Here is a 26,825-nt window from a genome sequence, read left to right on the forward strand (position 1 = left end):
AAGCTTGGCAGGCGTTTGGAGGTTCGAGAAGAGACGCCTTCCTTTCGATGAGGTCCCCTTATCTTTCAGGACAGGATGAAGCAGAAGACGAAGGCATAATAGTCGTCCCCGAATCCCCGTCTTTGGACGTATCGATCCTCCAGCGATCCGCATCTCATTTGCGGCAAGATTTGAAGGCCGGTGGGCAGCGTAACGTCGTCTCAACGGTGGGGAACTGTTGCATTGCAGACAAAGTGGTTTTGAAGAGAAAAGGCTGGGCCAAATCATGTCGCAGAAAAAACGTATGAAATGTTATAGCAAGAGAAAAAAGACGATCCTACGTGCCTCCCAACCCTCTCAAATGTGCATTATCCAAGGGAATCCCTTCATGGAAGCGAGCCAGCCAATTGGACGTCTCGACTGTGCTAGTTATACGGGCGAGAGTGCGATGCGGTTGGCTTGGCGAACGAGCTTGAACTTTTGGGCGAGGAACCTCCCCCTGTAAGTTGCAGGTCAGCGTTCCATCGCAGGGGGTTTGATGGAGGGGAGAGAGTCTGGAAGAGGGCGAAAGGCGAGATGGGTCGGGAGTTCTGGACCCTCTCTCTTCTCGTAGCGCTCGATTCGGTCAATTGTTCGAGCTTGATCGCCGGGCTGTGCCTCCCGTCCGCGTTTCCACCAGACTGGCTGCGGTACGGGATACAATGGGGGAGCTCAAATATCGCTCATGATGTAATATAGCCGGGGATGGCGGGCTTCTCAAAGAATCCAGTTGGGGACCGCCCGTGGAATCTTGTAAACATATTTGGGAGTCCTGATTCCTTGCGTTGTGATAAGCATCACAAGGCAGTTCCCGGAATATCGTCTCATTGACTGTCGTCCATCCGAAATTTGTGCCTAGCGATGAGTAATAATTCGGGGTAAGTAAAACTCAAGACGGGCTGATGAGATGAGCAAATGGTCTGTCAGCCCTTGCAAAGTTTATGTATAGTGAAGGTAGATATGACCTTGGAACGTGTCAAGTCTCTCACTTACGCACCCTTGAACTGGAAGAAGAAAAAAACATCAAGCACAACTACGCGGGCGGAGGTAGTGTGCAAAGGTTATGCTTCTTGTTCAGTATATTCGTACGTTCGGTCTTCTCTGCCACCAGCCAAAGAATGTCTTCAATTCACTCTCTTTGAAACACGTCGATCAAGTACTCATTGTACTCTTGCATTCCGGTCCAGAGCTGGAAGAAATGGTTTCGTGTATCTTGACAAGGATTGAAGATAACACACCGTTCTTACCATTGTATCTGCACACAATGCAGCTGGTCTCACTCGGGTGGGTCCCCGAGTTAATGGTGTCCCTCGCCCAGACCCGGCGCCGCGATGGGGCCGTCGTATCGGTGTCGGCTCATCATGGGGCGAGGTCGAGCGCTTCCCAGGGCAGACATCCCGACGTGGAGGTTCGGGCAGTCAAAGTTCAAACACGGTGGTTGCGGCACGGAGCGTCGCCGAGAGCCAGATTCCGCGCCAACTCTATGTACTCGTGGATAAATACCACAGTCGGCGAGCTCTCATCCCACGCAACGCCCATCTCGAACTGCCCGTGACCACGCCTTCCCCCCGCATTGCATCGACCTGGGCTACCCAACGTCCAACGACCACCTTGACTCTTCGTTTGGAAAAGTAATACGGACAGATCAGTCTGGCCAATCAAACGTTTACCTTTCAGTTAAGTCTGACGACTAGCCAGACCAAGGATGGAGGAGCAACCACAAGCACAAGATCTCAGTGGGCTATCACCAAACTTCCGCAGCGCGTTGCAAGATCTCACCCACGAATGGGGCTTCGTCGTCGTCCGCACCGCTTACGCCGCCGATGATGACGAAGCGCAATGGGCCGTCGCGTTGGAGAAACTGCGAGCCTACGCCGCCCCGGCCGACGACCACCGCGCCGAGACGGCCCCGGATACCTTTGCACTGCCCGTCATAGCCAACTACAGCGTCTTGAGCGGCGCCGATTACGCCTCCGTGCGCAAAGCTTTCAATGGGTGGGTTGACAATTTCGTTCGCCGCAAGAGGTCGTCGAACGACGACGATGATGATAATGATGATGACGACGACGACGACGAGGATGAACAGTGGCCGTCCGACGTTCGCCGCGACGTCTTCATTGTCATCGACGAGCCAGCGCTCACTTCGCTTCTCAATGCGCCAGTCTTCACCTTCGGCAAGGCCCCAAACCTCGACCTGGAGCCATGGGTCGTCGCAGTCGACGCCAAGGACTCGGCGAGCGTGCCGTACGGTGGGGGAGGGCCGTACATGGGCTTCACGAGGTCTCGCGCCCGCGTTCTGGGCCAGCTGTGGGAGGACCTCGGCGCGCGGTCTTTGGCGCGATTGACTCCCGTTCGAGAGTACGACGGCCAGATCCCGCTCTATGACGGTTCTTCGCGGGGTAAGCTCGTCGATCCTGCTGGCGGGCTGGAGTGGCGGTTCAAGTTCCCACGGGGCACGCCGCGAGGAGCGTACGGCGCAAGGGCCATGGTAGAATGATTGAGCGAGCTGTGGGCAGAGCGGATGGTTCAGGGAGTTAAATTTTGTCACCATGGGAAGGGGGGGGGGGGGGGGGGGGGGGGGGGGGGGGGGGGGGGGGGGGGGGGGGTGGGGGGGGGGGGGGGTGGGGGGGGGGGGGGGGGGGGGGGGGGGGGGGGGGGGGGGGGGGGGGGGGGGGGGGGGGGGGGGGGGGGGGGGGGGCTGCTGAGGGCTGGATCAAGACGCTTTGCGACGCAGAGACCGAAACCATCGTTGCGTTCATCGTTCTCAATCTGTTAAATCATACGGAGATTGGCAAGTGGTATGTTCCATCGGGATAGCGGGTACGGCTCAAGAGTGCCAAACTTCAGTGTTATTGGAGAAGTACGACGATATTGGCCAGTGGAGCAACAGATCTTTGACGGCCAGTTGATCTGTCAAGCAGCTAGGCCATCTCACAAGGTTTCTCTGCCATCTGACTATCCTCTCGGAAGCATGCAACGACTATTTTGAGTTTGAGATACCGCCTTCGACCCTTCCGGGGCCCTTTCAAATTTGCTGTACTGAAGAGCATTGAAGCAACTACCAGCGCCTTGACGGGCGATGACAGGTGACTACAAGACATACTTCCCTCGACTTTGAAAAGCCGCGTACTTTGGCAAGAAATAGTTGACATTGACGCTTCCGAGAGGAGGGACAGGGTCCAGTGCTGGGAGAGTTCCTTGTCGTGTCCCACATGTCAACGCCATACATGACAAGTGTGTGAATTGGTCTTTAGGAGCCATCTGTAGACGATGAACGAGCAAAAAAGGACCTCAGGACAAGGTGTCAGCGGACATACGGGCTCGGTATTTCTTTCATCGAGCTCTAGTAGAACGGGGGCATGTGATTCCATACTAAAAGCTGTAAATTCTGCCAAATTATACATAGGGGAAAAAAGCCCTCAACTCTTCAACTTCTCTAGCAGAGTCTGAGAGAGTCTCGGAGGGTGAAATTGCAAGCAGCCCTGCTCAATCATACCTCGCCCGTTCATCGACCTGGTCGCAAGAACAAGGTAAACATGGCCAAGAGAAAAACAGTTGGCATTCTCGCGTAGAAAATGTCTACGATTAATGCGGTAACATGAGGGGTAATCTCACCCAAGCCCTTCTTTTCAAAGACCCTGGCCAGTCGCCAGGTCCAAGTAGCAGTGGTCAGGAGCAAATTGCCCCACAGCCATGGTCCTCCCTAGGTAATGAGAGGTCAGTCGTTTCCATTCAGATCTGGGATGGAGGAAGGAGAAAATGGTCTCACCACTGATTGGAATGGTAAACATAGCAGAAGCCCAACGAAGAAGAGCAGGATCTTGACCATGCCATCTGAAGCAAGGTCTTGCGATGCAATGCGTACGTCTCCCGCTCCTGGTAGTCCCAAGACATGGTACTGCTTCATAATCGAGATTGATATTTGGATCCCGACGACTCCCAACGCCATCATCCAACCGAGGGCGTGAGAGCCTTGACGTAAGACGAACCAGAAGCTTCGTACTTGCTGCCTTTCTCCGGGCTGACCCCAGAATAGAAGGCCGAGTTCTCCAACAAGGAACAAACCGCCTGCATGTACCAGTGAGAGGAAGAATCCATCAATGGACTCGAGGTATCCATAGGCGTTATAGTATGGGTTTGGAACGTCACACTTCTGTCGAGCTATCCAAAGAATTGAGCAGGCCTTGCCGATGGACACTGCAAAATCGCTGAGAAACCCAAGATGTGAGCTTCCGATCCATGACTTTCTATTTGGACACCCCAGCCCATGTTTGACATGGCAATAAAACTACCAATTACTCACATGACTAGAAGACGTTCGAGCGCCCAGAGCATTCGTCTTGCTTGTCTGATGTTCTTTTTCCTCTTCCCTATCTCCGCCCAAGAGATGTTGAATAGCTTGAAAGCGGAAACTGAGAGTAGAATGAAGTTCATTGTGATTGTCAAAAGTGAAATTCTTTGATAGTGATGCCATAGTTGGGAGTTCCCAGCAGCCAGCGAGGCAACTTTTCCGGCGGCGCATAGTAACGCTGCGTCGGCATCGGAGCTGATAGGCGGATTTGACTTGTTCATGCTCACAGTCTTATGGGTCTTTCGTATGGTCTGCTCATTTCAATTGTTAAAAGAAAAGGTAATGCTCCTTAGGTAGTTGTATGCTCTGGCCCCTGCGGCCATTTACAAGGGTTTTGGCAGTTGACGTCACCTCGCAGTGCCAATGATGACTTGCATCCTGAAGCCTGCGAACAATGTCACTCTCGTAAAACCCAATTGTGGTTAAGCATGCAAAGTTCTAAGCGACATTTTCGTGCCTGCGGGACGTGGCCTTCACGTATTGGGTGCGGCGTCTCGAGGACAGGACGACCTTGCCTCACGTGATGGCATAGAAAGGAATGTCGTCAAAAAACCGTCCTGAACAAAACTAACCAAGCCTTTGTTTCAACCGAGCTTGGTCTTGGCGCTTTAGCCAAGTGACGCAGACATGCTTAACTACTTTGTTAGCTAACCTCATAACGGACTATGAAGAAGGCCATTGGTTAGGTGCCGGCTCGGTAACAGATTCGGGGTTGTAATCGGAACTCAAATCGTTGATAGACGTACTCTATAGCTCTGAGTTTTGCCTAGAACTATACTCTATTATCTCATCTATAGAATACTCTTCATAGGATACCAGACTAAGTATAAGGAGGCACTCAAGCCCCACCACCATATCATACTGTCACCAAAGGAATTCCGGGCAGGTCGAGACGCTGCTGTGTTAACCTAATAGACTACACACTCAACGTAAAGAAGGGAAAAGCAGAACAGTGGGCAGAAGCTGGAGCGCTGGCCCTTTGGACCGAAGCAGATCGGAAGTTTTGTTTTGCCCTCAAGGCGAGAAAACGCAGGTTTATTATATAATTGAAGCTGCCAGTCGAATCCCTACCTTATGCTGAGGAGATACGACGGGAAGGTAACTATACCAATGTACATAGAAACCATGTATATCACAGAACAATAAGCTGAATCGAAGTCATGAGATACTTCAAAAGAAAGAAGCCCTCATTCAACCTGCTTCCACATCTTCTCCAGCATACCAACTCTCGCAATGGCCGCTGGTCCCGCCGCCGCAGCTCCAACCTGCTGCATCTGCTGATCCGCCATGGCCGCCTGCGCCAACTGGGCATTTCCATATCCATAACCAACGTAGTTGAAATTGGTAGAGTTCAGGTTTCCTGCTGCACTAAATGTAACTGCTGCCAAACCCAGTGTTTGCGCTTGGCTAAGAGCGTGTTTGGCATTTTGTAGCATTCTATTCATCTCAGGGACGGTTTGGAGATAGATCTGGCGTCGTTGTCGTGCAAAGGCGAGAAAAGAGGCTAGCTGTTGCGTTTGACAGGCTTCTTTGTAGAGTTGGCGCATGCGAGGGGAGTAGAGGTCGCAGAGTCGCGATTCAACGACGTGATCTCCTTTCATGACGAAATGCTTCTCCAGAGTGGTTTTCTTGGCCACGAGGATATAACATTCCTCACAGATGTGCAGATCGTCCCATCCCCACCATCTCCGATTCTTAGCGAGATCCCGATCTATCTTGGGACAGTTTGGTGCTGCACTCAGGTCCGTCACCAAGTTGCTAAGTGGTCGATGGTCGTTGATATAAGCTGATTCGGCAAACTTTTGTATCAAAGGCATCGCTCGTGGATAAGAAAAGACATTGAACGAGCAAAGCCGAGTTTCATTGGCCGGGACGTGCTTGGGCTTAAAGAGATGGGCCATACGCATACTCGCGATTGTTCCCGCCATGCAGGCTCCGCAAATGTCGAAGTCGGGAGGATTGTCTTGCAGCGTGTACCAAGCAATACCACTTGCGCCATGCGGATCACAAGGCTTTTGCTGAGAAAGAGATTGCATCACATACCAGAACATGTTAAACTCGCCGTAACTAACTGCTCGTCCTACGGGGATAAGAACGTTGACCTGGCCCATTGCGCACGTCGTGAGCTGTGTAGTGCCCAAGCGAGTTGCTTGAAATGATTGACCCTCTGGGGAATCATGGAAGTAATCCCAGTAGCATGCCTCGCAAACTAAGAAGCCTGAGGGGACGCGGGAGGACCAGAACCAGGTCCTATCTGGTGCAGAGACGGCCTGGGCTCTTGGACACAGTTGTATCTGCAACCTCTTGGAGAATGCGTTGGTAAAAGCGATCCAGTTACCGCTTGCTGAATGAATTTTGAGCATGCGGCGTATATACCAGAGATTATGGTCGCAATTTGCTTCACCTGGAGGTGAATGTATGCTAAACTTGTTCCCGAAGGAAGTATGCTTGAAATGGTCTTCGTAACAAGGCTTACAGATTGCCAGTCCAGAGTCTGGTCGATCCGTGGGATAATACCATTCTCTACCTTCGAGAGACTTGTCTTCCGGACAGAAGCCAAGCTTGGGTCGAGTGGCCATGAAGTTCAACATGCCATCAAGACTCAGGTTTGCTAAAGCAATCGGCCAGAGATTTTCTTTGACGCGAGGGTTCCCAAAGAAACATTGTCTCCCTACGCTGTCTTCATGCCAAACTGGGTTGAAGACGTCATGGAAAGGTGAGTTGAGAATGTGATCGTGGTAGCAACGATTGCAGATGATGAAATTCGGATAGGCGGGGTGGATGAACCAGTAGAGGGGTAGAGTGAAGGGCATGTCAATGCATTCTGTCACGGGCTGGATTCCTAATGGCATGGGAGTGCAGGCTGCCATATCCGAGTGACCTGGATTGGGGCGATTGTCGGCTTGCCTATTCATTGGTATGTTTGGAACAGGTAATTCCTCAGGAGACTGTCGATTCTGATAAGAGTATGGTTGATTTTGATGATGGCGTGGTTGCTGTTGCTGGTATTGCACTGGTTGAGGCGACGCTGTTGGATGCGATCCTGCGAGTTCCGCAGGTCGTGGGGGTGGAGACGGAGGTTGGGGATATCCCTGGTAGCCTTGTTGGGGAGTTGGATACACTAGATAATTGGGACTCTGTTGGTATTGCGGCTGATAGTGCCCGGTGGATTGTTGTTGCTGCTGCTGTTGGGGCTGTTGAAAGTCCTTGTCAACTTGTTTTACTATCTTCTCCGCTCCAGCGAGAAGTTTCAAAAGTCGACCCATTGCAGAATTCGAGGCTTGCTGCAGTTTGAGTATATTCCCTTGAGCGAAGTAGTTCTGACTCACGGTGAGGCCAGCTAATCAGCTGAACACTTATAGTCTTATACGCCCTTCCGTGCCCCACTGGTGTCGTTTCGTGCCGATATTGCCGGTCAAAGAATGTCTTGCTTTCCTTATTTAGGACTGGACTAACTCATTTCGACTGACAGGTATCGCTCGGAACAAGTTTATTGGAGCGGGACTGATTAGAAACTATTTATGCAAGCCTCGTGGGTGTGATCTACGTTCACAATGCGTGATTTATCTTAATCACAGCCTCGACGTGAGATGAGCGGCAAGGAATCAGGCGATGAGTTGGGATCGTTTTTTTTTTAGGGGGAAAAAAAATCTCAAATCTATTCTAACCTCCTTTCCTCATCTACCTAGATTGGAATGCTTTTGGGGTTTGAATTCATCACCATCGCTCCTCATGAATGAGCGGAATGCAGTTGGCAACTCTCGCGATCAATAAATATAATACAGAAGATTTACGACCTTTCAACCAAGTAAGCTCACACCGGCCTGTTGATCAAATTGGTTTCCCCTCGTGGCGCTTTGGTCCTTTGTTTGGAGCAACTCGTTGTTGAACCGACGCAGATAAGATTCTTTAGTAGATGCCTGGGATGAACCGCGCTGTAACTCGATTCCACGCAACCCATTTGTCTCCAAACGTCTTCTTGAGCATCTCTTCTTCATCTTTAACCCTCATCATAAGTCTTCGTAGGATTCCAAATGTAAAGACCGAACAACAAATGAGTCCCCATCCACTCAACGCGGACTGCAGGGCGCGAGGAACTAAGCATCCAACCACACCGTCCCAGCGCAGAAACATGGAGAGATTGATGACCATGACAACGATTTGTCCTGTATATCCGGGATGTTGCATGTATCGATACATACCATCCGTGGTCAAAGTGTCGGGGGGTCCAAGCTTGAAGGTGAAGTTGCTTCCGAGTTGAGCAAAGGCTGTAAGTCGCAGGGGACCTCCAATACAGATAATAAGAAACAAGCAGACCGAAGTGTAAGGGTTCCAAGTGAAAAGTCCGTTGTTCAAGTTCTCAGGGTGCAGGCATACGAGACTGTTGTTGTCGCTGTACCCAAGCACGACAAGTGCATGGAAGATGCCAATACTGACAGCCAGCATCCGACGAATTCGCGCTGCAACTGGGCTAGCATAGGTTCCGAGACTATCTTTGTTCCAACCATCGCGCGGAATTTCATTGGGAGCTTTGAAGCAGGACATGGTGATGAGGCTCGACAACAGAACCGCCCCTGCGAAAGAAACTTTTTGTAAAGAATCCATGGCGATGTAGGCGACTGTAAAGTAGGAAAGAGATTAATTCAAATAATATTGAGCTTTCTTGACTGGGTGATCAGATTTGATCGATCGTTTACTTCTGCTGGTCTTCTGGATGGTATTAGTATCGGCGGCAGGCGATAAAATCTCCTGATGTGTGATTACGCCCTGCCGCAGGGCTGTGAGTCATATCAAGAGACTATTGATCCGTTCCGACCTTGCCGGTCAAACAATGCCTGAGTTTCATTGTTTAGTCCTCGTACTAGCTCGATTCGACTGGTACGAAAGACTAGGATAGAGAGAGACTTATTGTAAACCCTGTGTACAGCCTGCTGACCTCGTATATCTCGATGTCTGTATATGCGTTATTTATTTCAATGACCAAGCCTACTCTGGGTGATCAGTGCAGAAATCACGTAAGGTAGACCCCACTGACTAAGCAGAGACGTATCTCGTGATGGCTTCAACAATCCGTGACCTCACCCCACGCCACGTGATCTTGATTATATAATCTGCAAGATCCACCCTCACTTGCACCCTTTATTTCAGAGCGAGCTTCGTGCCCATTTCCTCCTTCTAATAGATGAATGTTCTCTTTCACTTACGTCGATGCCCATATTGCGACCATACGACAGCGTACTTTCCCAAGCGTATTATGTTCATTCGCCCACCCTCAAGTCATATATACCACGGCACCACAAAATGTCAACGAACATCGATAACTCGAACGACCCTACCGTGCACCGTGTAGACAGTGCGGAGGACTTAGAACTGTGGACCCCATCTCTTGTTCGATTGCTACAATCATGTGTCAACATCGATCCCGCCTCGTCCTCCATCGGCTTTCGCGCACCTCTCTCTGAGGCGAAGGCCACAGAATATTGGCATTCACTGTCGGCTCAGCTATATGGTTCCCAACCCAACACCACACTGTTTGTCCTAGGCCGTGGTTCGAACGCCATTGGGACAATTCAACTGGTGACTCATGCTAAGGAAACGCACGCGCACAAGGTCGAGATAGGCAAATTGTTGGTCGCCGAAAGCGATAGAGGCCGTGGATTGGGCAGGAAGCTCATGAACGTGGCAGAGAGTTTTGCACAAGACAACTTGGCTAAGAATATGGTGTTGCTAGATACAGCAACAGAAAGCCCCGCGCGGGAGTTCTACTTGAAGCTTGGATACACAGAATGGGGGATCTGTCCGCAATATGCTGCAAGCGCTGATGGGCATATACACGAAAGCTCGTTTTTCTACAAATATCTTAGCATGTAAGCCTCTGAATGCGTAGGCTTTGAACTTACCTATGTTGGTATGCCCATACCCCGCTTCATCGGCGCCGGTCACTACACAATTAATGCTTAATATTGACCCACAAGACTTGAAGGGGATAAGCAGCGAGTATATGCCGGTATGTTTCCTCCAGATTTATTGTCAGTACCGGCTAGTGTGAATTAAATCGGTCCCCTTGAGATGAGCGATGGCAATGAATTGCAAGTGGCGTCATAGATGACTGGAGAGTCAAATGCTTGGTTTCCCCAGATAGTGTTATGCTTTCGTTCTCTTGAATGCATAGATGGAGATAATTTCAAGCTCTATACGAGCGAATGCGAGAGGGCTGGTTGTCATAGTGACCTCCGAGTCCCTTCTCCTTTTCTCGTCTATCAAAGATTCGCAGCCCCACCAAACACCCAAATTTCTCACGGGGAGCCACATATTGTTGCAAAAAATACTAATTAAGTAACAGAACAATAACACGGCTGGCTGAAAGAATTCCAGATCTGAGTTTACGAGCCAAGAGTAGTTGTATCAGTTTGACATCGAGATACCTCCCAGGCTACCCACAATTCACTTCTTCAACTGCTCTCCCCCTTAACTTGCCCAAGAAAGAAGACGAAACTCCCCTAAACTTAAGTATCTCGTGACATCAAAAGTGGCCGAAGCCGAGCACTCGAAAACCCTTCTCTCTTCTTACATATTGACAACCAGGCCCATTCCGCCAAGCATGACGCCGAGGGCGACAGCCGCAGTCTCCCTGGGACCAGCATTCTTGCTGTGAGTGGTAGTCGAAGTCGCCTTGGCGGATGCTGAGTTGCTCTTCGTGGCAGCGGCTTTGACGCCGCCCGTCGTCGTGCTGGCTTGGGGAGTAGTAGTGGCCTATTAGTAGTAAGGGACATGATTAGTCTACTTTTGTTCTGCTGGAAGTTCAAGGTGGATGCAGGAGATTCGAGGGGGAGTCTACCAGGGCGACTGTTGTCATGGCGAGGAGTGCGGCGAGAGAGAAACGCATGTTGGGCTAGGAAGATGGGGATGGGCTGAGGGCGTTATTTGAGGTATGGAAGGTTGACTAGATGAAGTTGTATATAGCTCTTGGCGGGCTGTATGTTTCTGGAGCTGTGAGAGCATGTAAGGGCTGATAATAATTTGAAGATAGACTTTGTTCGGGGTCTTATATAAGATGTGTAGACAAAGAGAAGTGACAATGTTTTACCGCACTCACGGGCATGGCGCAGGTTTACCAAACACAATACTAACCGCATCTAAAAATGAAACCACCAAGGCATCACGACTGTTCAGGACAATACCAAAAGGGGGCTTTACCGCCGTGCCTGGCAAATGATGAAGGCCGATCATGACGCCGTTTCTTGTCTCTCCAGGACAGGGAATCCCACCGGAAGTGTCTGCCTAAATCTGCCTGGCCGAATCGGGAAACATCTATATGTTTTTGATGTAGAATTCGACTTCCAACTAGCCAAGATGGGCCAGGGTTGTATCGATTTGGTGGAGGATATGTGTGGTAATGTGTGAAGCTTGTATGAAGCTTGTTCAAACTGCACGCAAGTTACAGAATGGTAGTTTCTTCGGGGTGGGTCACACAAGGACGATCTAGACCGACTTTGGAAGGACAGGTGAATGGAAGTCATGCCCCGAGGGGCCCGAACGAGGCGAAGCAGGCTTCGTTTCTGGCTTGCGGCTTCTCGGTTGGAATTACTTGCTTCCCTCGCCATGCGGACTCCCACATCGGCTCAAGATGCCGAACTCAGGGGGGCCCGAGGGAAGGACATGAGATGAAATGCTTAGCCTCAATGATACGAGTTGAGGCAGATGGCTTTCACAAGGGGGCGTGTTGATGGGCCGGTAGATCAAGACAACTATCAGATGACACGGCTAGCGAAGGAGAGTCGGCTTCTCACGCCTCAGGTGCTTTCTTGAAACATTTGTTTGAAAACACGTTGAACGGCGCGAGGAGCTGTATATGGCAACAAAGTGAAACGAGTTCCAGTGATGACGGTTTCCAGTTCAATGTGGTCTGGTCTCTAGACTGAGGTAATGTTTCCTCGGAGAATACTTTGTGTTAGTTGTGGTTGTTGCTCGGACTGTAGTACTACTCCGACAGGTGCCCGGGGCGGGGGCCGCGGGGGGCGCTTCGAAGCTTCTTCGTATAGCAAGGAGTTAACGAACTAGTCCCTCATGCTACCGTTTCGTAGAATGGCGTGCTGCTATATTAAGCATCGCATTCCAGGTCGGTGATTGTCACTTTCCGTCACGTTGCTAAAAGTCGTGTCCTGTTTATCATGGATGTCGTTGATGAAGAACGCTGGCTTTTGGTTGCACGACTCGTTGAGGTAGGTGGACTATGAATGCATGAGATTTGGCTTCTCAACACTGCCTCACTCTCAGCTTATGACGAACAACCGAGGGATTGTGCATCTGGAATTGAATGACCGGTTTTCAAATTGAACACAGTGTGGCGATGATGTGAAGTTGGATGGGCAGAGGCCACTATTCAAGATTCACCCCTCAACCTCTCTCGCGCTCAACTTCGCAGGGACAACGTGGGCAAGGTCCATTTGGTGTTGAGCAGGAAAAAACATCGTGGAACGGCTTGTGTGTTTCAAAGAGAGAACCAAGGACATACCGACGGAGTGAGTAGCAGACTTGCGTCCTTGAGAATGACCTTCCGTACAGCTACACTCGTAGTTCAAATACACTAAGATGGATAAGGCACGCGTATAGAATAGAGGTTTGAATTGACTTTCCCCAAACGGACAAGAGCAAGAAAAGGCGAGCGGCGCCAAAAAAATCCCCACGCCAAGCTGCTAGGATTCAGGAACAGAACCAACCGGCCGGCCGGGATCGCTCGCATCTGGCTTGTCTTGGCGGCGTTCATCCCACCCGCCAAGGGGAAAACCAGAAAGAAAAAAAAAACATAAATGGCCCAAGCTAAAGAAAGGTAAGGTAAGCAAAGCACGTGAACTTCCCGTCATCTTCGCGCCGTTGTGACCTGTGCCCACCCCCACCAACGTACCTGACCTTAACCACAGAACGCGTCACGTCTATCCGGGATCCTAGCCGCTAATCTTCACTTAAACATCACCACAGTCGCATCGCATCGCGAACTCAAGCAAGCAACGAAACCACCTCCCACCACCGCTCACCAGCCCACCCACTCTCCCCAAAATGTCCGCTCCCGACCAAGACCAGTCACAACCCCCCTCGCAATCGATAAAGGAATCATCATCACAGATCCAATCGCAAGACCACGCCGTCCAACACCGACCCGAGACCGAATCGCATCCCGGCGCCGGCGCATCGTCAACATCAACAACAACACCGGCACCAGGAGCAACCTCAGCAACGACAGCGCAAGCGTCGCAACAACCACAAGAACCATCACAGCAAGCGCAAGAAACACAACCACAACAACCGCCCGCCTCACCTCCCCTCCCCCAAAAACACACCCCCGCGACCCCCGGCCCCCGCGCGGGACGCTTCATCCAGCTCTACGACGGCGCCCTCGCCAGCACCCTCCGCAAAGTAAACTACGACAACTTCGCCTCGTGCTTCCCCACCGTTGCCGCCCACGCGCCGAATACCCTGCGCAACGTCCAGAAGCAAATGGTGGATTACCTCGAGGAGAGGTGTAACGTACGTTTTGGGTCTCATTCCCTGTTCAACCCGCATGGGAGGGGAAGATGAGAAGAAGGAGAGGAACCGCAGACTAATGATGTTTCTCACTCCTATAGAAAGACTTCCAATCGATCCTCGCCGACCGCGACGTCATCCGCAAACTAAACGAGCTAGAAAACCTCGTCAGCGACGCAGACCGCAGGAGACAAGAAGGCGGCAGCGACGTCGAAGAACCAATCCCGTACGTCACACTCCCCTTCCCCCTCTCTCCCTTCTCGGGCCTCAACACTCTGTAACACCAGACACACCCAAAATCAAACCCCAAGGACTAACACCAGTCACAACAGCCCACACGTCCTCCCCCCCGACGAAATCCTAACGGCCCACCTCGCCCCGCGCCTCGCCCCGCAGCAATCGACCCTCAACGCCCGCCTCCAAAATACCCAGGCCTCCAACGAATCCCTCTTCGCCTCCATCCAGTCTCAGCGCGCAGAGATCGATGCTCTCTTAGCCCAGCTCGAGAGCCAGGTCGCCGATATCGACGGTGCCAACGCGTTGCTCGTGGACGTTGCGCCCGAGCTGGCGGCCGAGGCGCGGGCTTCCGAGGTGGAGATGGCGGGTATGTGAGGGGTCGGACAGACTGCGATACGCGATCGAGACGAGGGTGAAGAAAAGAGGGGAAATACGTAACCGGTAAAGGCTGGATTCATGGAGATGTGGTTGTCGAATAATGTCTGAATACGGCTGTAGACATGGTTGCTCTTCCCTACGCATGAGATACCATTTTGATTTATGTAGGCCGTGGCTCGGCTGAAAACAAAGCCAAGAAACTTGCAATTGACCTAGTCCCTTTATGTTTCTTTGCCATCCTGGATCAAACGGCATTCTCACAACGGCCAAAGCTTCACGTTCATTCCGAGTCATGTTGTTAACGTTTAATACATTCAAGTCGACCAGGCTATGCCTCGACCATGACCGATGGGAAGTTTCCTTCAGGGTCCCCCATCGTTAACGAATATGTTCGGTGCCAAGGCTTTCGCGATGCCAACGCTGAATACTCCATGCTACAGAAAAAGCAAAAGGACGATAATGAAATTTGGGGCAGCGAGCATTGCCGCTGCCCTTGACAACTCCGCCCAATGATGATATGCTTGGCGCAAAGCTATGCTCTCGTTCTCTCTCTCTCACCCGCCATAAATGACAAAGGAGACTGAGAACAGGTTGAGAGGAATCGAGATGAAGTAGGAAAGGAAAAAAGGAAAGAGCCAACCGAATGCATATGCCGCGCCGTCCCGCCCGATTTTTGTTTTGGCCGCCGTACCGACCGACTGCCCAGCCTCTGGGTAATGTATGGTAAAAATCCGTATCGTCGAATCTTGCGATTCTTCCTCGTGTCAATGCGAAAGAAAGGCCCTCGTCATTGACGAGGGCACGGGGTATGTATATGTGCAATAGAAGTGAGGGAGAAACAACGATCCATCTTAAATCCTTCTGTTTTCCGTGTGGATGACTTGCCAAGGGCCGAAGAAATCAATCTCGCCGTAGGCTGGCGGCAGTACGCGCACCATGCGACCTGTTGCCCAATCCACGAACCATCGTTTTCCCTTGCTGATGATGTAGTTTGACTTTCGGGGGCTCTTGAACAGGAGAACAGAGTAGCAAAGCTTGGCATAAAGCAGATCGTGGGCCGCACTCCATTGATGCTCGGGTGCCCATTTTCCAGTGTCTGGATCGATGGCCTCGTTGGGATACGATGTTGTCGACAAGCGGCTGCTGATCAGCTCGTTCCTCCCAGGTCCGGGGCCGTAGATAGACTCGCTGTCTAGTACGTTGGTCTCGCCGCGCTCGTTGACGACGGCCTGGTGAACGAGACCCTCTATGGTCGAAGATGCTGGGAAGGGATCGGGTGCCTCGGCAGAAGCCACACGGCGGAGTTCAGGACTCAGTGGTCTTGGCGTCGGTACGGGGTAGTTGTTCGTCGGTGCTGGTGTCTGGCCACGGAACCAGCGGATGCGTTGAATGCGGGGGATGCTTTGGTCGCGGGGATAGTCACGATCGTCGATGGGAGCGGCAACATCGATGGCGGCGAAGAGAGCCTCCAACCACCTGACCATTGTGCTTAATTCTATACAGGATAGGAGGAACTGATCCTCCTCGGCCCTGACACGAATGACATATCGCCTCCTAGGTGGGAGTCAGTCTCTTGGCAGGTCTTGGCATGGAATGAGGCTGAGAATCGAGGCAACCTACTTCTTGTAATCGGCAGCAATACCAATATCGGCGTGCTGAAGACTGTACGCTCTGTCGAGAGATGCCTTTCGCACCCATGGCGGATTGTCGGGCGAGATGGTCGGTCCGTCTCTCGTCCTGCCCCATCCCCAATCCTTCTTCACGTTGTAGAAATTCAATGCAGTGCCTCGTAGTTGTACGATAGTAGTGTGCCAATTTCTGTCTTCTGCCCGTTTGGTTGTGTTTTCAATTTCCATCTTCTTCACCCATACGCCCTCCAACTCGATGTCGCACGAATAGCCTGGCAAATCCTCCCCGACTCCATGTTGGGAGTTGACCCTGGGTGCCAACGGCCGTCTTGGTCTAGCATCCCGCTCATATGGTGGCGGCTGTGATGGTCGTCGGAAAGGGGAAGTCATGACTTCCTGGTAGAAATAGTCCTCCTCCATCGATAGTCGCCGCCGGAGAGGCGGCGGCTGCGCTGCGGTATTAGATGGTCCATTTCCGCCGTCCTCGCTGCGGGGATCCATGGGGCAGATGAGGTTTTATATGACAGGAGACGAGTGAGCCGGCAACAGACGAGTCGTGTCAGGCCAGGACCACCATGCGGCGGGTGGCAGCGGAGGCAGAGGCCCGTTCCCGTGCGTCTGTCTCGGACGGATTCCCTGGAACGAGGGATTCACGAGATGTGCTTGGCCCGGGGGTTATGCTGACCCGCAAAACTTCATGGTGAGGGCCTTTTGTCGGCGGCTCTTTCTTAGGGCCGCACGGGGCAGAGTAACGTAAAACAAATGCAAAGGGGTCCTGGGACGAGACCGGTAGATGAGATGAGATCGGGGAGTGGATTAGGTCCAGTCAGGTACGAATGCGTAGGTATGGAGAAAGGACTGGAGACCTCGGTGGTGTGGATGTGTAGGTGTCGTGGTGAGAAGGTGGATGAAGGATGGAGTGATGTGCCGAGAAGCGAGAAAGCGGTGGCAATGGAGCGACGGGTCCAAGTAGTAGGCCTGGTTCCAATGACCGGGCGTAGGAATAGAATCCGGTTCCTGGAGCGAGCGAGGTGCGGTTCGAGACAAGCACGGCGAGGGAGCAAGCAAGCACAGGAAGCACAGATGGGAGGCGGAGGAGTGGTGGTTGTGGAGGAAGCAGACGAGATGGGATGGAAGGTCAAGGTTGCAACGGGCTGGCGGGAGGAGTGAAGCGAAACGGGAGGCGTCGAGTCATCGGGTGGTGCCAGCGCAAAGAAGAGCCGCTTAACAAGGTTGGACTGAATAGGAAGCCCGATGATGAAAGCAGTACAAGCCGGATATGAGGGAACCGATTCCCGTGCAGGGCCGAAGAAGAGGCGCGAGAGGTTGGAGACGATGTCCGGGACCGCGCAGCAAGGGCAGTTCGTCTGTGTTGAAGGACCAGGGCCGCAAGGGGGACTTGGCTCTGGGGGCGGATCTCATGCGCATCGGACGTCGGGTCAGGCCAGGACAGGGCTCGTTGAAGAGCGGCGGGTGGGAACGTGGTTGCGTAGCTGACAAGGACGGCGTGATATGGCGAAAGAATAGGGTAACAGAAACCAAAGGCGAGTGAAGACCATGTACGGTAATTGGTGTGTTCCTGGGTGGACCACCGCGCGACTTGTGATGATCAGAGAAGGATGGATGGACGGATGAGACCTGGTTGATGGGTGTGGAGGCGTGTGTCGAGCGGAAGTTGAACAGGACCCCAAGCAAGGTTGAGAGAAGTTCAACGGGGTACGGCGTATGTACGGGGTTCACCGTTGGTAGAGGTGAAGTTGAGGTTGCAAAGGGTACGAGTAGAACGGGTGTGTCTTTTTCCCGCTTTCTTTTCGAACTTCAAAAGGTCGAACCAAGTGCGCGCTACAATCGGTCCCTGTCGGGATTTTTGCAGGTATTGGGTGATTCGATAATGGAGAATTGGAGAGTAAAGAGGAGAGATGGAGGCTCGGATTCTGGCCGGGCGGTAGGCGTGGACGTAGTGTATCGATCAGCCAAGGTGCGATTCAATTAATGATCCGAAGGTACGTATCCAGTACCAGGACTCAATGCGATGCTGCAGCGATATCCGTACTTGGTACGCGTACCCTTGATATGTACTTCGGCGCGAGTTGGCAAATGGGCAGACTCTTTGTCGGATTGCTTGGAATGATGATTTGCAGTTTGGCGCTTCTACCGTACAGTTGTAAAGTGTGGTGTTCCATTCAGACAGAGGGTGAGCAGCACAAGCAGCAAGCAGCAGCGGCGGCTAGCAAACGGAAACGCAGGCCGTCGGCTTGAGAGGTTGAGGCAGGCGTGGCAGGTCGGCAGAGCAGGGGCAGATGAACGGGGGGGGATGAAAGCGGCAGGGTGGTCGTGAGTCCAGAATAGGGACAAGGAACCGGCCTCGAAGCAAATGGCAGGCAGGCAGGGTCGAGTAAGAATTAGGGCGAGTTCGGTGCCGATGATCGTCAAGACGAACACCCACGAGTAATTCCTGAAACCTGAGTGGTGAGTGGCCAGTGGTTCATCCGTTTGGCAAGCTGCGACCTAACAAAAGTAAGTACCTTAAGGAACACTGTGGTAGGGGCAGTGAAGGAAAAATAGAAAAGGGCCCTTTGGTGCAAATGCGTGGTGGTCCCCGTCCTGGTCAGAGTGGTGGATTGTGGAAGCAAGAACAGCGCCGAGTGGACCGAGGCCTTTTGTAGACAGGTCTAACCCGTTTGGGGAGGTGAAAGACATGCGGCGACCGGGGTGGCGCGGACTCGAGGTACTTTTTTTCCCCTTGACCTGTGCTAGACTGCTAGTAGACCACCCAGCTTTTTCATCTTTTGACCTTTTGGTGGACGGTATAATGGCAATGCTACCTCCCGTTGTGCCTAGACCCAGCAGCACGGCAGGGTATCTTTGTATTTGGAGACGAGAGGGACAGAGGCTGGGTCTCTCGTAGGTCAACATCCTCTGGCATTGTCATTTGCATTGCAACCTTGGAGATTGGCCGCCAGAGCATAGCCGGCGTTTACAGTACTGTCTGAGTCTGACAGTGTCTGCGCGGACGAGAAACAAAAGCAAATCAGAGGAGAGAAGGAAAGTAAGGCAAGAGAAAAGAACAGGTGGTCGGTGAAGACACAAAGCTCCAAACGTAATGTATCTATCTGATGCAAGGAATGGCGCCTCGTCTCCAACGTTGTAGATTGATGCCGGGCAGGCAAACAAGGACCAGACGGGAAGGAAGTTGATGACCCAAGGTACCAATGCACTTTATCGTACTAATGAAAGTACCTTACCATGGAAAGACGGGAGAGAGAGTTGCAGCGTGAGAAGGCCCGGGTGCAAAATGCTTGAATTCTACCGAATATCAACCTGCCCGCTTGAGCCTTAGCAAAGTAGCGAGGTACCTTGCTCCATATGAAGGAAGGTCTGCAAAAGTTTGAGCGTACGGCAGGTGCCTACCTTACCTGGCGAATCCCATCCTCCGTTTCACCCTTGGACGAGTTGCCGGCAAAGTATTCGTACCAAATAGAAGCCACGACGGAAGGTCAGCTGAATGGATGCCTTTTCCAATGGCACCAGTTACGGCATTACGGCACAGAAAGGCGGGGGCCCTAGCCCGGCGTGGACCCTCCCTCCGTACCTGCTTCCATTCTCGATCAGAAGTCTCCCGTCAACTCCCAAACTCCTCAAGTTCCCACCGCTTGAGTCGGGCGCGACCCGACCTTACTTTACCTTACACTAGCAGGCTAACACTAACAGCGAGACTTATTCCTTCTTTCTAGGTAGCTTAACTCTCTCTACCATGGAGCAGGCAGGTAGCATCCGTCATATTGCACCTGCGCTCATCAAGGTAAAGGCCAGGTCAGGCGTCGCAACTCGGCTTCAACTCCGGCAACAACGTCTCTCTAGCCTTCCAACAGAGGAAGGTAGGCTCTCTAGGGAGGCCCTTTGCATACGATGTCCGCGTCATTCGATAACTGGGATTCCTCGGATATAGACAGAGACGGATCTTGGTCGGCAACTGCCAGTGCCACTTGCTGACGGCTTGTGGAGCACTCGACTCTGGACTCTGGAGCTTCGTAAACCGAGTCCACCTTGGTTTAAGGTAAATTCTAAGGTAAATGTCAAGTGGATCGACGACGTGGGTGCCAGATTTCAGAACGTTACACAGTACACTTACAGTACTCCGTACGCCAGCAAACCAAACACTCCTCACTCTCAGTATCTGTATTCAGGTCGAAAACCGCACTTCGCACAATTGAACAGAACTTGGTAAGACGCTGAGACTTTGCGTACTTCCCAAAAGAATCGTCTGAACAATTACTAAAGAGGTCAATAGGATGCCTCGTACGGGGATACAAACAATGGGATGAACGGGCATGGCCGTCGACATGCCAATGCTAAAACATGCCATATCACACGAACACACACAGTACAAGCACCGATACTTTGTCCCCAACACCGCCCACCCACACACACTTTTTGTCTCGAGACCCAGGCCAACACCAAAGGCCAACACCAGGACGAAACAGGTCAGATATCCGCCACGGTGCCCGAGTCTACCCTCGTCGTCTACTGACCATCCCCCAGTCTCTCTACCGTTCTCTTTGCCCTCCGGCTGCACAATCAAGCATTTCTGCATAATCCATGTCGCCATGCTATCCCCCTAACGTTCGAATTGCCTGTCAATGTCATGGCCTCCCCTTCCATCAATTATACCTCTCTTTCCGCCGCCGCCGCCGTCACCGTTTTTGCTGGCTCGGGAATCCTTGGCTCTGCACTGCAAGTCATTATTAATGGACGTCAATGGAGGGTTAGCACCGCCTAGCATCAGAACGGGAGCGCGGCCAAGCTCGATGCACATGGCGATCCCGTCCTCAAGTGGCTTGGACTCTCGAATCGGCCGAGAGACGGTTGTCTGTGTCCGCAGCTTGAACATCGTCCGCTGAACCGGAGGCAGCCACTGGCGTGTCCTTGAACCTACAACAAAGTGACTGTACCTTACCGCCCACTATACCCGCGTATGCCCACCCGAAACATCGACGGCGGCGGGACACACCAGTGCTGTTTGCTGGCCTGGGCTTCGACAGGAAGAGTGGTGCATAAACGAAACGAGGAACGGCAAATGCCAAGAGCGGCGGCTGGCCCGAACCACCTGCCACCCTCGCGCACACACTCGCCTCTCCTCGCTTGAGCGCTTGTCCTACTGCAGTCCACGAGTGCGCAGGGCGGAGTGTCCGTTTGGATGGACGCCAATTATTGGCAAAAGTCCAAAGGATCTTTTGCGAGCGGATCCCACTCAGCCGTTCCCTTTTGCTAACACTAACTCGAACACATCCCCCGGTTTATCGCCTGTCGTTGGTCAGCCACCTGCCAGCCTACAGTACTTTCTCAAGCCAAGCATCAGCCGTGCAAGTATGGGTAGAACAAATCGAACTTTTGCAGACGCGCCTCGTATACTGTGCTGCTGCCTTTTGGAGCAGAGTTTTCGCTTCGGCCCTGGTGCCCCAATGGCGCCGTTTTTCATATTGCGATTATCATGCGCAATACGTACGCTCTGCCTCACCACAAATTACAGAACGGAGCACTCTCCGCGACATCCGGCCCATCAGCACAATCGTTGAGCCAGCCGTTGACAGTGGCAGTTTAATACCTACCCCATCCATCACGCCATGCCTGCTGGGATAGGGACCCCCTCCAGATCCCCCCGTTCCCCAGAAAACGCCCTTCGGATCCCCCCCGGCACGCCACGAAGTCAGGTTTTGACTATGGGGGCGCCAGTCGCGACTCGAACGTCGCGCCCTCCTTCTATACCAGCGTTCGATTTTTTTCCCACAGATGAACATGGTGCTTTTAGGGCCTGTCAAGCAAATGTCACGTATCACTGATGGCGGACTGGTATGGAGGTATTAGTCTGTTGCAGGCCAGGCCAATACCACCACGCAACACACGCCCCCCGAACCCGGCCGCCCGTTTCTGCTTCTAGCGGCTTCGCCCAATCTCTTGGAATTTTCTTGGAAAGCTTGAGTGGACGCCATTCCCGCACCACAGCTCACGCCCCGTCTTCCAGCTGGCTGCCGCTGAAAGCTCGCCCTGCCCTGTTTTGCTAGGCCGGCTTCGTTTGTCAACGTGAAGCAATTGTTTCGTTGTCATTGAGGAGACAGGACGTTGATTCTAACGCAAGTTTGCCCATGCCGCTCTACCTCGGAACAGGCAATATTCTAGAAACAACTCGCCGGTCACCAACACCAACGAAATGCAAACTCGAAAGACGTATTCTTTCCTAAACAAGAATCGACGACGGAAATCTCCAAATAATCTCCACTGTCTAACCGCTCTCCAGAGTGCTGATCTTTGATTATCGCCGGCAGTTCCCTATCTGCCACTTGAACATCTTCATCCTGGCTCTGTGATCATCGGTCAGCAAAACTGTTTGCATGCTGGCTAACGGACTGTTGTAACCCCTCGCAAGAACAAGCGCGAAGTCTGGCCACCTGCTCACGGATTCCCAGCCCACTCATACTTTGGGTTCCGCATGCTACCACTACAAGGATGGAAGCATTGTCCGCATGGAGACGTACAAAGCACTACTTTGAAAGTAGCGATGACAGCATGCCGCTCTGCGACCTAGAACACGCGCGCCGGAGAATAATACAACCCAACGGCAAGATTTCCCCTCTTTAGATTCTCGACGCCCGAGGAAGCTGGGGGGTTGACGGCTAAGACGGCATCTCCTGGACCATTTCTAATCGAGGTCCAGGTACCGGCCAACCACACAAAGTTGACGTGACCGCCATCTCAATCGAGAAGGTCGCAAGCAAACAGGGAGGGGGTAAAAAAGAACGGTGGGTGCAAGAGCAAAGACATCTGCAACCGCAGGGCTCGCAACATCCGAGCCGAGCTCGCCGGCAAAAGACCAACAGGAAGATGAGCATCAGCGTGGACAACCTTACCGGCTGGGAAAGCAGCACCGTTTGTCCAAGTGGGCTTTACTCCTTCATCAAGTCGGCGAGCCTGACAGCTGCTACAGCAAATCGCTACCAGTCAGTCACCTACGGAGTACTTCGTCCTCTTACTGACGTTCTGGGTTGCGAGGGGGAGATCACAAAAATCCCCAGCCTTTACCCCAGTTGGCCGGCCAAGCCCGCAAGCCAAGACTTTGAGCTGCAAGCCTCCGTACACCACTCTAAATACAGTAATCGTAGTCGCTGCCGTACCTTGATGGACAGAATAGAAATACACACGAGATCCGCTCATTATGAGAGTGCGTGCGTGGTTGGCAGCCTCCGACTTGTCGCTCACGCATGCTGCGCTTGGTTGGCAGCTCTTGGGACTCGGGAGTAAGGACATTATTACGTACATCATTCTCGCGAAAAGCAGACTTTCTCTCAGCTCTGTACGACGATTGTGGAGACGAAATTCGCATACCAACGGCCTACAGTCAGCGCTCTCCAGGGCCTTGGCGACGAGGTTCTGAACTCGAGGGGTTTCAGACAAAAGGGCACACGAACTTTTGGAAATTTCCACATTGGTTCCTTTGTCAGTCGACCCTGCACAACATGTGGTCCGATCACCAAGACAAACTTCCAGACGTGCAACCCGCGCGTCCCATACTCCTGGTGAGAGGCGGGAGGTAATTCCGAGTGCCATTTCTGAATGGAGCCCCCAAGACTTCAATAATGGGTTGGGTTGGTCTTTCTGGAGTCGCACAGGGTTCGTTTGTTTATACGACGTTGTTTTCCCCACGTTCTTTTGTAAAGAGGAAACTTTTTTTCAAGCCCGTCTAAGCGACTTGGCTAGTTCATCTGCCATTGAGCCTCGACAATCAAATCGAGATGTTTAGGAACATTAGAAAACACGAATAAGCTGAGCAGGTAGGTCTGATCCAATGACACCACAACGTGGTCTAGAGCTCTTTCGACTATCGACCGCCTTTTGCAAGCCAGGATGGCTTCTTTCCGCCCTTTCTTTCCTTTTCGCCAATTTTCTCTCTTGGGACCTTTGTAGTTCATAGTCCTACGTGGGGCGCGCTCTCGCTCAGAGGACCGTAATGCGGTCTCCGAGCCTGAATCGGCGAGAGAGAGGTAGAGAAGGCGAGGAAGAGGAGGTTTGTCTCGGATGAACCAAGCAAGCGCAAACGAGGCGGACCTCGACGAGAGACTTTGATCTCGTCGCTCTCAGCGGTGCCTCCTCTTCTTTTGCGCGTGTTTATAACCACACCACCCCGCAGCGCGCGAATGACATGCGCCGTGGTACAGGAACCAGAAAGCCCATCGTACTACCGTCGTTGTCGTACTCGCAGTAGGTACAGTCGAACAAAAGGTTCTAGAGCTGCGAGCGATGGGGTCTAGGTTCACCCTTCTCTGGGCGGAGCAGACTTGATCTCTCTGCCAGCGTGAACGAGATGGCGACGATGTCGGTTGCCACGTCTCAGCCCAGCATGGATAAGAATGAAGCCGAGTAAAGAGGAAGGTGGATTTCTCTCTAGTGCGCTTTCGATCAAGATAGTGCCGGTGGGATTTATCTACATACCCGATGAAGAGCCTCTGATAAACTTCGAGACTCGATCTTCGAGGCATATCCCTTACCGTTCTCCCCTGCCTCACATGGTTTCGTAGATCATCTACTCACGCATTCCAATGTTGGTCACGGCCGATCTGAGGAACCACAATATCCATAGGATAGGAGTGAAAGATAAAGCAGGCCATGGACCTCATCGTGTCGGAGTCTTGTTCCAGAAAGAAGACACAAGACGAGAAGAGGTTCGCATAGATGGTGAATTCCAAACCCAGCAGTAGCTTTGCCTCCAAAAGCCACAGCTACAGACGAACTACAATCCAAGAACGGATTCCGGACACGCAAAAAAAAGAGATGGCGTGCTAAGAGCCTTGAGAAGTTCGATGCCTTTCCATGGAACTCGAATTTCGAAATCGAGCCAACATTCACTTGTCGTAACGTGCTGCCCCTGCTGCCACTCCTACCGATACTGCATCTGCTGCTGTGATTGTGAGCGAGCGGTATCGTTGCTAAGCTTTGCCTTTCGTCTGTGTGATATCCCGTGTCCCCTGGTAGAGTTGGCCCGTCCCTCGCAATGAAGCGTGAGGAACGAACTTTATGCTTCTCCTCATCGAGTCTGTGATACATGACCTGCTCTCTCGGATACGTATGCGTGCTTCTTTCTGACGGGTCTGGTTTCTTGTGTATGGATGAAGTGTTGGATATAGCGACCCAAACCATGACGAGTAGCATTGGTATGGCATCGATTCTTGGGAACGAGATTGATATGTTTCATCTTTTCAAGTTTCACGTATCCTCGACTCGACGGCTTTACCCCCCCCTAAAGTTTGCCCATAATAGCTTTTTATCATGCGGTATCAAGATAGATCATCAGGAAAAGGGGGGTTTGCCTCTCTCATCTCCTGACCTCTATGGGACCTGACTTCTACTGGACGTGACCTTTCCGAGGCTCTCTTCGTGATGATATATGCCGTCAGGCAACCATACATGCAACGAATCACCTCTCTCGACAACTCGCTGTTTTCGAGAAAGAAGAAGAAGAAGACGAAGACGAAAACGTCAACCTCCAAGCCCGGCCAGTTCCAACGAAAACCGACGCCCACGAAACCCGTCACAAGCTCGCATGTCTCCGTGCTCCGTTTCCCAACTCACACCCAACCCCAGCTCAGGCGTCAAAACATCGAGTCTCCTATGAAAGTCAGCCAGTCACAATCATCCCATCACCCTCAAAGGAGCCGGGGACTCGGTCTCTATCCCCCACCAGGATCTTGAGACTCGTGGAAGAAAGAGGATGAGGTCCTTCGATCAGCAACAAAAGCAAGACGGAGTCAGGCGTGAGAAGCAGGGAAACCAAACCAGTTCCCTCAGATTTGCGTTTCCTACAGTGCAAGGCTGGCTGTTGGACATTTGGGAAGAGCCGAGTACACCCCTGCTTCGACGGCATGGTTTCGAAGTATATTAAGTCCATCGTCACCTCTCATCTTCAGTTGAACATGGTCAAGATATAGCAGCATATCGAGCTTATGTATTAGACAGAAGCCAAACCCACAAAGAGAAGCCGAAAGGTCCTGTACCTCACTACACAAATGACATCACTGCATTATTCCCACCATAAACCATTAGTAACTGTCGTCTGTTTCTCATTAAAAGAACCGGGTTACGGATCTTCGGTGTAGTGGTTGTGTGTCTGTGTGTGTGTGTGTCGGTCTTGGTATGGTACAGCATCATCACCCCGATCCCCTTAGGCTTTCCCCCTCCCTTTCCCTCCTTTCCCCATTTCCCCCCTTTCCTTTCCTTTTCTCCCAGAAAGACAAATTCTCTCGGTAAAAGCAATGGGACGCCAAAACTTTTGTTCATGCTGATCCCCCCTTTTCCTCCCAAGTGCTCCCCTTTCCCCTTTGATTCCGTTCCAACTTCGCCCAAATGTACAGGGAACTCCATCCTTGACCGCCATCAAATTTTTGGTTGTGGTAGTGAAGAAGTGAGAAAGAGCAAGCTCAAAACGTTGTTTGCGCTGGGACAAAGGTAATCATCCCCGGGGAGAAGGAGTTGCCTTGCCACGAGCGCGGATGCAAATGCTGGAAAAACGCAAGCGCGAGAAGAGAAAAAAAGATAAGAAATGAGAAATGAAAAGAATCGTCGGGGGGTGTAAAAGTACAGGAAACGGTGTGTAAATCCACGCCCTTGCCCTGTGAACTCCTTGCAAAAGAAATCAAGGTGAC

The 26,825-nt window shown here is 52.1% G+C and overlaps 12 protein-coding genes across 12 annotated transcripts; 5 read left to right on the top strand and 7 right to left on the bottom strand.

Moving 5' to 3' along the window:
- Positions 1–1,282: 1,282 nt before the first annotated feature.
- On the top strand, positions 1,283–1,573 carry CABS01_00331 (uncharacterized protein; the record flags this gene model as incomplete). Its single annotated transcript, XM_060533713.1, has 1 exon — positions 1,283–1,573. One exon carries the CDS (start codon positions 1,283–1,285, stop codon positions 1,571–1,573), a length of 291 nt encoding a protein of 96 aa, XP_060406227.1.
- Positions 1,574–1,723: 150 nt separating this feature from the next.
- On the top strand, positions 1,724–2,515 carry CABS01_00332 (uncharacterized protein; the record flags this gene model as incomplete). Its single annotated transcript, XM_060533714.1, has 1 exon — positions 1,724–2,515. One exon carries the CDS (start codon positions 1,724–1,726, stop codon positions 2,513–2,515), a length of 792 nt encoding a protein of 263 aa, XP_060406228.1.
- A 1,008-nt stretch (positions 2,516–3,523) lies between these two features.
- On the bottom strand, positions 3,524–4,590 carry CABS01_00333 (uncharacterized protein; the record flags this gene model as incomplete). The annotated part of the gene is made up of 3 exons (XM_060533715.1): positions 3,524–3,721; positions 3,788–4,226; positions 4,322–4,590. 3 exons carry the CDS (start codon positions 4,588–4,590, stop codon positions 3,524–3,526), a joined length of 906 nt encoding a protein of 301 aa, XP_060406229.1.
- Positions 4,591–5,556: 966 nt separating this feature from the next.
- CABS01_00334 (uncharacterized protein) lies at positions 5,557–6,480 on the bottom strand (the record flags this gene model as incomplete). The annotated part of the gene is made up of 2 exons (XM_060533716.1): positions 5,557–6,127; positions 6,413–6,480. 2 exons carry the CDS (start codon positions 6,478–6,480, stop codon positions 5,557–5,559), a joined length of 639 nt encoding a protein of 212 aa, XP_060406230.1.
- A 1,798-nt stretch (positions 6,481–8,278) lies between these two features.
- On the bottom strand, positions 8,279–8,914 carry CABS01_00335 (uncharacterized protein; the record flags this gene model as incomplete). Its single annotated transcript, XM_060533717.1, has 1 exon — positions 8,279–8,914. One exon carries the CDS (start codon positions 8,912–8,914, stop codon positions 8,279–8,281), a length of 636 nt encoding a protein of 211 aa, XP_060406231.1.
- A 756-nt stretch (positions 8,915–9,670) lies between these two features.
- On the top strand, positions 9,671–10,240 carry CABS01_00336 (uncharacterized protein; the record flags this gene model as incomplete). Its single annotated transcript, XM_060533718.1, has 1 exon — positions 9,671–10,240. One exon carries the CDS (start codon positions 9,671–9,673, stop codon positions 10,238–10,240), a length of 570 nt encoding a protein of 189 aa, XP_060406232.1.
- Positions 10,241–10,936: 696 nt separating this feature from the next.
- On the bottom strand, positions 10,937–11,255 carry CABS01_00337 (uncharacterized protein; the record flags this gene model as incomplete). Its single annotated transcript, XM_060533719.1, has 2 exons — positions 10,937–11,122; positions 11,208–11,255. 2 exons carry the CDS (start codon positions 11,253–11,255, stop codon positions 10,937–10,939), a joined length of 234 nt encoding a protein of 77 aa, XP_060406233.1.
- A 2,171-nt stretch (positions 11,256–13,426) lies between these two features.
- On the top strand, positions 13,427–14,503 carry CABS01_00338 (uncharacterized protein; the record flags this gene model as incomplete). Its single annotated transcript, XM_060533720.1, has 3 exons — positions 13,427–13,894; positions 13,993–14,168; positions 14,224–14,503. 3 exons carry the CDS (start codon positions 13,427–13,429, stop codon positions 14,501–14,503), a joined length of 924 nt encoding a protein of 307 aa, XP_060406234.1.
- An 854-nt stretch (positions 14,504–15,357) lies between these two features.
- CABS01_00339 (PH domain-containing protein) lies at positions 15,358–16,635 on the bottom strand (the record flags this gene model as incomplete). The annotated part of the gene is made up of 2 exons (XM_060533721.1): positions 15,358–16,060; positions 16,127–16,635. 2 exons carry the CDS (start codon positions 16,633–16,635, stop codon positions 15,358–15,360), a joined length of 1,212 nt encoding a protein of 403 aa, XP_060406235.1.
- Positions 16,636–18,832: 2,197 nt separating this feature from the next.
- Positions 18,833–19,042, top strand: CABS01_00340 (uncharacterized protein; the record flags this gene model as incomplete). The annotated part of the gene is made up of 1 exon (XM_060533722.1): positions 18,833–19,042. One exon carries the CDS (start codon positions 18,833–18,835, stop codon positions 19,040–19,042), a length of 210 nt encoding a protein of 69 aa, XP_060406236.1.
- A 1,275-nt stretch (positions 19,043–20,317) lies between these two features.
- Positions 20,318–20,743, bottom strand: CABS01_00341 (uncharacterized protein; the record flags this gene model as incomplete). The annotated part of the gene is made up of 1 exon (XM_060533723.1): positions 20,318–20,743. The coding sequence occupies one exon, from the start codon at positions 20,741–20,743 to the stop codon at positions 20,318–20,320; it is 426 nt and encodes a 141-aa protein (XP_060406237.1).
- Positions 20,744–22,805: 2,062 nt separating this feature from the next.
- CABS01_00342 (uncharacterized protein) lies at positions 22,806–23,021 on the bottom strand (the record flags this gene model as incomplete). The annotated part of the gene is made up of 1 exon (XM_060533724.1): positions 22,806–23,021. The coding sequence occupies one exon, from the start codon at positions 23,019–23,021 to the stop codon at positions 22,806–22,808; it is 216 nt and encodes a 71-aa protein (XP_060406238.1).
- Between the last annotated feature and the right edge of the window lie 3,804 nt (positions 23,022–26,825).

This window comes from Colletotrichum abscissum, assembly GCF_030869225.1.
Source record: "Colletotrichum abscissum strain IMI 504890 chromosome Unknown Scaffold_1.1, whole genome shotgun sequence".
In the NCBI taxonomy this organism is placed as follows: domain Eukaryota; kingdom Fungi; phylum Ascomycota; class Sordariomycetes; order Glomerellales; family Glomerellaceae; genus Colletotrichum; species Colletotrichum abscissum.